Source organism: Andrographis paniculata, unplaced genomic scaffold, assembly GCF_009805555.1.
Source record: "Andrographis paniculata isolate CXL003 unplaced genomic scaffold, ASM980555v1 Contig50END, whole genome shotgun sequence".
NCBI classification, from domain to species: Eukaryota; Viridiplantae; Streptophyta; class Magnoliopsida; order Lamiales; family Acanthaceae; genus Andrographis; species Andrographis paniculata.
Window position 1 is genome coordinate 276,673 of NW_026137585.1, and position 11,392 is coordinate 288,064.

An 11,392-nucleotide genomic window follows, 5' to 3' on the forward strand; every position below is an offset into this window, starting at 1 on the left:
TCAACAAAATAAATACATTTTCGGAAGCATTTTGGCAAATATCAATCTTTTATTCAAAATGATATTATTACGAAAATTCCCAAATACATTGAAAACAAATCTAAACTGCACTACGTACCCCCAACCCAAGGTGGAGGTGGATGATAAATACAGTATGTAACAATAGTATTATCATAATTTATTCGTTTTGAATTAAGAAATATAAGTGAAATACAAAGCAAAGCGTATTCACAACAAAAATCTGTCCAGTTTTAAAAACCACCCACCCACCCTCCTTTACACCCAAAAATACAACACACACACATATGAGCATATATAGATATATATATATATATTTCTGAATATTCATTCTTCTGAAGCAGAGTTTGCTGCAGATTGAGAGTCAGAAAGAAGAAGACGAAGCAGACCTGAAAATGTATCTGTGTTGATGGTGCTGATGATTTTGGCATGACTGAGCTTTGTCCCTCAGCTCTTCAAATGCCCTCATTGTCTCCACGTCGAATCCTCCCGCAAACTGATCCATCAATTTATTCAACACACATACTGATGATGATGATGATACCAATGAAAGAATTATTTCATTCTCACCTGATGTACTCGGAACGCAAACTTGACGCCTTGGACGATGAGTTCTTCGTCTTCGGGGCTTCCCCCTGAAGCTGCTCCGAGCTCACCGGATATTCGCTTCATGTACTTCATCGCAAGTTTAACCGATGCCAGTTTGATCTGCAAACATCACAACAACCTCTTCTAATCCTTGCACTTCCCATTTTCATTACAGTAATGTGTGATTGTTTGTTTGCAATCCTATCCTATCCTATCCTATCCTATCCATTTGTTTCTACATTAAGGAAATGATATATAGAGGAATGTGCAAATTACCTGGCTAACATACCCAGTGTCCTGCATCCAATCCATAGGAATGTGATAAACTCGGTATCGCTTCGAAGCCGATTCCCTCATCCTCGACAAGTTGTAAACACCGTGCTCCAATCTGTCATACAACAAATTCGATCTCGTAATCCCAATTCTACGAATGAATCAATTACAACATTCACGATAATAGGTTATGAAAATAACAAGTTACTTCTCAAACAGAGACTGCATCTTCTTCAGAGCAGCCCCCGTCGGCTGCCTCGGATCGTCCCGAAACGACGAGACTTCCGATTCCAGCTTCTTCAAGTCCACATACCCAAATGCAGCTTCTCTCAAGGCATCAGCCTTCTTCTCCGGCCAATCGAAATGCTTCAACACTGCCCTCTCATCAACCTTAATCACAACAAATGTACACATATTTTTATACAATCAATCACTGTGTGCAACGAAGTAAAAGCCATCTGCCATTGTTGTTTCAATGTTACCAGGTATGAAAGTTCATCGTCAAGCCATTTGACAAAGGGGACGACGTCTTCAATGTCGGTGAAAGCAGCTCCTTCAACTTCTTTAATCAAGAACTTGATGAAATCCCCCTGCGTTTCTACGTCTGTCTTTATCTGTGATAATGAAATTGAAATAATCATCATCCTCATCCTCATCGCCAAAGTAAATTAATTAAATTAGCCAGGCGGGAACCTAAAAAGAACTGTTGAAAAGTGGCTGTCATTGATCATAAAAGCTCTCACATGGTTTCATTCAATTTATCATCCAACTTTCCAGATTGCCAATTTGGATTTCGAATTTAAATCCTGTCTTGTTTTGCAATCAAACTTTAGCAATTTGTATCGAAACAGTAGAGGGGTACCGGAAAAAGACACCACGACGCGTCACCGTCATCGACAGAGTGGCGTAAAGCCTGTGGCAAAATAGTAAATACACAATAATTGGAACGGAAAAACTTACCGCAAGTAAATGTGAAGAACGGTTCTCAATCTCGCCGATCATGTCTTTCGTCGTTGCTCCCGCCGCCGGAGCATCAGCTGGGACACCACTTCCGCCGCCGGAGTCACGTCGGGAATTAGACTCCCTCCGCATTAGTGAATGATAGAACTCAACGACTTCTGGAACTCTACGGACTTTGGCCACCGAGGACTTCGGTTTCATCCCCTTCGGGAGCGGAGGTGGAGGCGGCGGCGGCGGTGCCGTCGTCTTCGATTGAATCGGAGGCGGAGGAGGCGGCGCCGGCGGTGCTACACACTTCACTGACGGTGGCGGCGGCGGTGGCGGAGGTGGAACGTTGGATATCTCCGCCAATACACGCTCCGCTGAATAGGATGATAAATCGTTCGCCGGAAATGAAACGGATGTTGCCAACGATGGCGAAATCGACGGTGGAAGTGACCCTGACGGCCTCGGCGGCGGTTTTGGAACACGAGGAGCACGAGATCTAATTCCGATCAACGGTTCGGAACTTTCTGGAATCTCTTCAGAATTTCGTGGCCTTTCGGTGCACTCGACCGCACCGAGTAATTCTTTCTTCATCTCCTCCGCACCTTCACTCCTCAGCTGCTGCACATGATTAATGGCGGTTTCGCAAAAACTACCGCCGACGATGCTGTTTTGAGTCTGGCATTTCCTCAGACACCTTGAGGCGAAAATAGATTTGTAACTATTCATCACGTCGACGAGTTTAGGGTTCGCCGAGGAAGATGAAGGTACTTCCTCTTGCTCCGGTGGCCTCTCTGCCACAGCCTTTTTTATTTCCGATAATTCCGATTGCATATATTTGATCTTCTCTTCGTACTTCTGATTCTGCTTCGTCAATTCCATATGCAGAAATTCGTTCTCATTACGAAGCCTCTCGTTCTCCACTTCCAAGCAATCAATCTTCTTCCCGAACCGCTGGATTTCCAAATCCCTAATTTGTACCTCATTCTCCAAAACAGGAACAATGGCGACGGACTCTTTGAGGATCTTCTGCTCCAATAGCTCCGTCTTCAGCCGGGATTCCCTTTCCCCTAGCTCCTCGATTATCCGGAGGAGCTCCGTCACGTCCGGCGGCCGGGGCTGGACTTGAGCGGAGGAGCGCGGGAAATAAACGCCAAACGACCGTCCGCCGGGATTCTTCTGCTGCTGGTGGTGCCCCACCGCCGACGGCTTCGCCGGAGCATCAAGCTTGGCTGATTTTGCGTTGGCGTTGGCCTTCTGCAACCCCATCGCCGTCTTAACTTTGCCTGCAACCATTTTTAACGACGGTGAATTAATGAGGTCGGAAACCTAACTATTCGCACCGCTCAAATCTGCACCGAGAACGACGACACCTTACTAGTAAGGGTCGCTGTCTTCCCCACTGCTCAATCGAAACTAATTAAAACACCATTAAAGTGAAACTAGCAGTGCGAGACTGTAAGAGAGAGAGAGAGATTTGAAGAACTGCACGACTATCGAAGAACGGTCTTTTTTTTTTTCTTTCTTGGATCCTGTCGGGTTATAAAATTTAGAAAATAAATAATAATAATAATAATAATTTAAACCACGCGCTTGACTCTTGTGCATTTGATATAACAAAATATATATATTTAAAAAAATAACAGAATAAAATAAATTTATAAAAAAATAAATTTTAATTCATTATAATAAAATAATACATGATTATGAATAAATTAATCTATACAAAATGTACTGTGCTTTTAAACAAAAATAAATAAATAAATAAATAAGATGAATGGACTAGAAAGAAACAATAAATTAAATAAGAATTTATTTTAGTAGAGTGAAAATCTCTAAAAAACAAAATTGTTAATGTATTTAATTGATTTTTTTTGTCAATTTTTTATTTTCGATTTGAAAACAATTTAAATATAAATCTGATTAAAATATTAATTTACATAAAATAATCAAATATTAAATAATAAAAAAATTATCAAATAATCACACAGTCTGCGATTTTTTATCTTTCATTTCTCTTATTTTTTTTTAAAGATAAAACAATAAAAATTTATTCACTCCTATTCTTTTATCTTATATTTTTACCAAATTCAGTGCTATGAGCGGTGGAAACACGCGCTTGTGCGGAGGGTAGGCCTCCACTTTGCCTGTGCCGCTTTATTACTCGGCGGTTGTCTTCTTGTGAGAAATTTAAATATTTTATATATTAAATTAAGGAAAACTTATTTGGGGTAGCATTTAAAGTTCAGGAAGCCTTATAGGGCATTCCAACGGTCGGCTTGTCATTTCGTTAATATCGAGCGCTGAAGGAGGGTAATATGTTTGATCCATTTATTTATGTTGAGGACTCCCGTTTGCGGGATATGTAACTAATGGCTTAGTTTCTCTAACAAGTTCGAGTTTTTAGGTGAGACGGTCATTAGTTTACGACATGGTATCAGAGCCTAGGTTAGGTCTCGAGTTCGAGTCCTGCTCGTCCCCATTTGTGGGATATGTGCAAGTTTCGCATATCCACTTGCACCTAACTAGTGGCTTAGTTAGCTTTTAGGTGAGACAGTCATTAGTTTCCGACAATTTATTTTTTCACTTTTTATTGGGAATATTGTTACATTTTGATGATTTTATATACTCGATTTAACTATATGATTTAAATTGATTCAAACTAATAAATGGTTTTCCATCCAATAAATGCGTCTTTGCTTTGGATTTTTATTATTATATTTAATATAATATGTTATAAAAATAAATAATATATTTATAGACTATTTTATCAAATTACATAGTAAAATAAATTAATATATATATATGTATATATGCATTTTAACATAATATTTTACATTGGATCGGATTCTATAATGTGGATAACGTTGACAAAATCAGGTCGATGCCATTAGTTGGACGTATAATGGTGAAATTATTTCTTGCAGTTTAAATTATATTAGGTCCAATTTTTATTAATTAAAATTCTACATTTGACCCAATTAATTGATTAGGTAAGAAATATATAAATAAATAAATAAATATATATATATATATTGTGATTTTCAAACGACCTACCTCTTGGTTTTAATCAAACGAAATTTAAAATCAATAAATTACATGCAGTTGAATTGAAATTCAATTTGATTATCTGGCAAACAAGCAAACATCATTTAAGATGAATAAAACATTCCACTGACTCCAAATTAAATAAAGAAATAAATTAAAGAGCTGGAAATTAAGATTTTAAATTGTATTGCTCATAAAGGTAAATAAATAATGCGTAAATTCTCGTGTTATTTGCTACATTTAGAAAAATAAAATGATCTTCCACCACTGTCTCCCCAAAATAAGCACAGTTAAATTCTCAAATTTGATATATTTATTTAAATTCATAAATGAATAGGCTCCATATTTTTCTCCATAATAAATAAAAATTGTCACATGGTGTAGGTGCTATCAATTTAGGTAAATGGTTAGCTGTAAATTGTACACTAATAAATTAAATATAAATAAATACTAGTATAATAGACAGACACATCACTTTCAGCTTAAGGGTGAGGGCAAATTGACTGCGACCTCTAACAAAATCGTTTATTCATCTCACACATTTAATAATATTATCAAATAATTTAAAAAAAAATAAATAAAAACTATATGGAGTATATTTCATTTAAGCATCAATTTATCAAAACTTTTGTGTAAGTTAAAATGAATTAAAATGTAAAACAACACTCTTTCAAGTCTCACCTACAACCAATGAATCTATTTTATAATTTTGAATTATTCACAGTCAATATGTAAATATCTTTACATTTTACGTAAATTATCAATTTATTATTATTTTTTTGTTTTACTATTTATTCGTTATACTGTCAAAAGCATTTTAATCAATATATTTTTATAGATTAATTATGATATATACAATACTAGTTTTTTTTTTATGTGACAAAAAAAAAAAAATCATACAAAATAATATAAATATATATGTCAAAGTTTGTGACAAAAATTCAAAGTCACTGTCTCACTAAACCAAATGAGCTGTAGGAATCAAGCTTACTTCCACTTCCATTATTGCTCTACTCTCATTTTATTTTATTTTCTTTCTTTTATTGATAATTTTAATCACCATTGCCTACAAATATGGATATGTATTGACATAAAAATAAAATAAAATACTTTTCACAAACAATCTTTTACTTGGGATGAAATTTGGTTAGCAGATCTGATCAGTATATATAATAGAGGTAATCAACATCTATGGGATATATAATATAACATATTTATAATACGTATCATATCTTATGTTATAATAATATAACGGACTCTTTGTTTCAACAGAGATGATTAATTTGGTTAGGTACATAATATTTTATAGATAGAGTATATTAGTAAATTATTAATAATAAATTATTATTTTATTATTTTATATAAATAGTATTGTTAATCTTTAAATATTTTTAAAATTATATCTCAATAAAATACATGCAAGATAAATATCATTTTTGAGATAACAAAAATTTATATACTACAAATAAATAAAAAAAATATATATTTATTTCATTTATAACTAACTTAAAACTAATTTTATAACAAATAATAAGTTTTAAATATAGATAAAAATACTTGTTTATTGAAGTGTAATGAGTTAAAAATTTAATTAAACTGACAGCCCACGACTTTCAAGATCTGGCCAGTTTAGCATCCACGGCAAGAAGGTTAGAATCCTTTTTTACAGAAAATAATCATGACTTCCGTCAGGGGGAGATGCTGAAGAGATGGTAATGCAAGATCGATCAATGTGCAGACCACCACCAGTCCGCAATAAATGGAGGTCGGGTCCAACGTAGCCTCAGAAGATGGAGGTCGGATCTGAGGCTGATGTAGCCTCAGATGCTGACCTGCAAACTCCTAAAACATCACTTTGATGTTTAGGAGTCTTGAGGAGGAGGCTTATTGTTAAGCACAAAAAACAATAATAATAAATAATGGCAGTGGGATTCTGGACGGGTCTGGATATAAGTTAAATGATCCAGAAGTCGGGTGCAATCGGACAGATGCAAGGATCGGGAAGGAAGAAAGGTCGGGCGGAGTCTGAAAAAAGGTGTACCCAAGTCGGGTAAACCGTAGATCGGGTGAAAGACGAAGTCGGGCAGACGCGAAGGTTTGTCAAGAGAAAGGTCGGGCAAGGAAGAGGTACGGACAGATGCGGAGGTCTGTCCAGAGGACAGTCTGTCCTTCTAAAGAGATAAGGCAAATAGAGCCGGTCGGTTGGTCCGTGGTCGGGACCACATTTGGTTGGTCCATGGTCGGACCAATTAAAGTCGGTCAAAGACGGAGGGCGGCTGATGCGGAGGTCGGCCCAAATGATGTCGGGCGAAGAAGCAGGTCGGGCGAATGGCATTTCTGGGACAGTTTAAGGCGTGAGAGGTTTGGGGAGGTTGAAGAAAGTTGTAACACGTGTCAATTGAGGAGAACTTGATGGTCGGTTGACAGCGGTTGCTGTAACCGACCAAACGGCGGTTCAAACCGTTTTCTTCAAAGGCTATTTAAGGATTCAGATTTTTTGGGCAAGGCATCTTCAATCAACTTCAACAAAGCAAAGTCAGATTTGGGGATCACCACTTTAAATTTCAGTCTTTTATTTTCCAGTTTATTTTCTGTACCATACAGTGTTTAGAGATTCCTAATCTCAGGCACTAATTAATCAAGTTTAAGGATATTTTCTATATCTTTGAATTTTACTTTATTTTTGTTGAAAAATTACATCAACAACTATATTTGATCGTCTCAAAACTATAGTCTTATTTTCATAAATAATCATATCACCATAAAACTATTCCTACTTTTTTATTATTATTACACAATTGTCAGTACTTTTTATACTAATATACTTATAAAGATAAAAAAGTCATTTATCATTACTTTTTAACAACTATCCATATAATATCAATATTCCTTAAATTTCGTGTCGAATCCAATAAAATTATACTTTTGGGCGGACGAAGGATTATTTACTCTTTTGTTGGTACGGTAACAGTAGCCAATAATACAACCGTCTATTTATGTAAAGACACCCCGAGTAGAAAGCATAAATGTCGTGTAATAAAAAGAAACCTAAACTAGCTAGCCTGCCTAGAAGCATAGCCCTCCTCAATTCATGCATCGGATTGTCCTTTTTTTCTTCTTTTTTTTTTTTTTTAATTCAATTTTAAGTTACTTCCATATACGCCTTTTGTATTGTTTTCACGCTATCTGATTATTATTTTTATGTAAAATACTACTCTATATTTGTTCAATTTAAAATATATATTATTCAATTTTTTTTTTAATTCAATTTTTATTACTCTCGAAATACTTTGAAACCCTTCATTTCTCGTTCTTTATATTATCGATCAAAATTTTATATTATATAAATAATATATATATTCAAAAGCTATTGAGTATTCGATAATTTATTTATATGTAAAGCTTTTAATTCAAAAAGATATTATACACAACTAATCTTAAAGGACATCATGTTAAGAGAGAATTGATCAGGGCTAATCACCACCATCTTGAGTAACATCCATAAGTACATCAAATAAGTATAATTTTTTATAGCACCATACTAATAATTTATATACAATATATTGTTTTTTTTTAAAAAAAATAATATAAAAATTTTCAGTTACTATTCGACAAATGTATTTTGAATAAATTTATAATTAAACATAATAGCCTGCAAACTATGGTCCAACACTTATAAAACTATATATTTGAAACATAAACTCATTAGTTTGAATTCAGGCCGTGTAACATTTGCATATTATTAAGTGACCAATATACCCCTTGTCGGGTTAAGACAAAGTATTCTATTTTAGGATGATTAGAAGTAGCCTTTGTTGGACCAATGATATTATTTATTAAGAGCCACGTCACGAATTATTTTCTAGAAGTAATTTAATTTGTGATGCTACAATACAAATTTTGTCTGTTTTTCAATTATGGATTGATGTTGTCATTTTCTTTGGGCTACAAATCATGAAAATCAATTCCCAATATGCATCTAATTATTTTTAATGCGGAATATTTCCAAAATATTACAGAATATTTTTTTATTACACATCTTTTTATTATTCTATACGGTTAATAAAACTATTTCAATAATAATAGTAATAATATGAGAGTAAAATAATTTAAAAGTATTCTAAATTATACTTAATGTCACAACAAAGTATATATATTTTTCGTGTTATAGCAACAAATGTGTATACTTGTGTGTTTGTTTGGGGGATTGGATTAGATTGGATTTACATTATTCATCCAATTTTTTTTCCAAAAAAAACATCAAATCAAACATCTATTTTTTATTTTTTATATTATACTAAAAATTAATGTTACATTCAAAACATCACATCAAAGTCTATTTATATCACATCATACAACTATTCAAATTCAAAATTTTTACTATTCAAATCCCAACTCAAAATCCAAACCCTCAAACAAACACACCTATATTTATTATTTTTTTGTAATGTTAAATATGAAAATATATGATTAATATAAAAAATAATTTTAATTAATTATTATTATTTTTTTAACTATTTTACTTTTGGAAAGCATGTTTGTGATATATATATATATATATCATGTGTGTATGTATTATATTGCTTTATAAAATTAATCGAAAATCATATAGAAAATTTTATATTCAGGTAACTTACTCATGTTCTACTGGTATAATTTATTACAAATATTTTTTTTCGAGAAATCTTCTTTGTCTGAGTTTTATTTTTTTTAATTTTAGTCAATATTTTAGTTATGCCATGAAATGATTGTTGGACGTAATTTTTGTATAGAAAATCTTATATACTCCCTCCACTTGGGAATTAAAATTTTGATAAAAGGATGATGGGGCAATTAAAAAAAATAGTAACAAATGAATTATTTATTAAAATATAAATATTTAAAAAAATGAATGGATGCATATGTTTACTATATTAGACTTAAGTTTTTTACTTTATATACTCTTTTTTCTAATAATTTTCACATACTTCATTATTTTTTATAATACTGTGACTTTACTTTACATATCCTATTCTAAAATTTATTTTTTTAGTTTTAATTATCGTATCCAAACAAACCCTTATAGAATTGGGCTTTTTAAAAAAATAAACAAGTTGGGCTCCCCATATTTAGGCCCATTTACAAACTTGGCCCTGCTTTTTTAGTTACCAATTATTAGTTCATGTGATAACTCAGCCTTCAATCTTTGTTGGATTGAAATTTTCGATTAATGATGAAATGATGGTAGATTACATAATTCAACATAGAATAAAAATTAAATAATCGGTAGCTAACTGATCCGTACATACCTAATATACTTCTTTCATCACAATTTATTTGTTAGTTTTGTTATTCATATGATATTTTAAATCGTATAAGTTTTAAGAGAAAAAATCATGTAAAACAATATACAAAAAATATATATATATAATAATAATAAATAAAAATTCATACACCTAAAATTTAAAATAATACCAAAAGATAACGGACAGAGTATTTCATAAATACACAGTAACACTAATTTTGAATTCCTCTCAATAATAATTAATAATAGGGCAAGTCGGAAAGTCCCACCATTATGTAATACTTCTTTCGTCGGTCTCTAAGAGTCACATCTACTTTTTACGTTATTGTATTTAATATTAAAAATATTTTTATATTTATATAATTTTTTATACAAATATCCTTCTATTAGTATTATAAAACACTAATAAAAGTATTTTGCAATTTTTTTTTTTAAATTTGTACTATATTTTGATATAATAATTAATATTCAAATATTAATACGCCAAAACTAAATGGAACCTTAGAGCGTCAAACAATCAATTTTAATATAGTTAACGTAACCTAAACTTCACACAATTTTTTATGTAACAATTTTTTTATTAAACAATTGCTTGCCTGGTTTGGCCTTTTTTTTTTGTAATGACGTGAGAAAGCGTTTTTTTTTTTAAGTACATTCTAAGTAAACCTTCGGTCGAACGAATCCAACCTTATACTGTCAGACCATCTTTTATAAGTCGTTTGGTTTGAAATTGTATAAAAGTAGTTTGAGTGGCTTATATTTGTGAAAATAATACATTTTTATCAAAAAATGTATTTTAATTATATATATATATATATATTTACAAGCTAGTAGTAAAAATGCAAACAAAAACATCCTATAATTGGATTGAATATATTAAAAATACACAAATGCCAATATTCTAGCATCTCATATACTAGACCATGATGAATATGATAACATGATCATCCGTAATGTAATTATTTAATAGTACATTAAGTAATTTTTTAGCTCAAGCGTAATAATCTATCAATCACGTCAGCTAAAAAAATCGACTTTCACAAACCCTAATATATATATATAGAGAGAGAGAGAGAGAGAGAGTCAATGGTGTTGAGGATTAGGACCTTGAGGAGCTCTTCTATCACCTATTAATGGTGCTATTGCTATTGCTACACTCTCTCTCACTCTTTTCTCCATTAAAATGACATTTCTTCTTCTTCTTCTTACTCTCATCTTTTTAATCGACTCTTCTTT

At 32.4% G+C, this 11,392-nt stretch overlaps 1 protein-coding gene across 1 annotated transcript; it reads right to left on the reverse strand.

The window, feature by feature from the left end:
• Positions 1-227: 227 nt before the first annotated feature.
• On the reverse strand, positions 228-3,338 carry LOC127253443 (protein CHUP1, chloroplastic-like). The gene is made up of 6 exons (XM_051278054.1): positions 1,840-3,338; positions 1,362-1,493; positions 1,088-1,269; positions 883-994; positions 589-726; positions 228-514 (listed from the first exon to the last, which is right to left on the reverse strand). Exons 1-6 carry the CDS (start codon positions 3,118-3,120, stop codon positions 383-385), a joined length of 1,977 nt encoding a protein of 658 aa, XP_051134011.1. The 5' UTR covers positions 3,121-3,338; the 3' UTR covers positions 228-382.
• Positions 3,339-11,392: the final 8,054 nt, after the last annotated feature.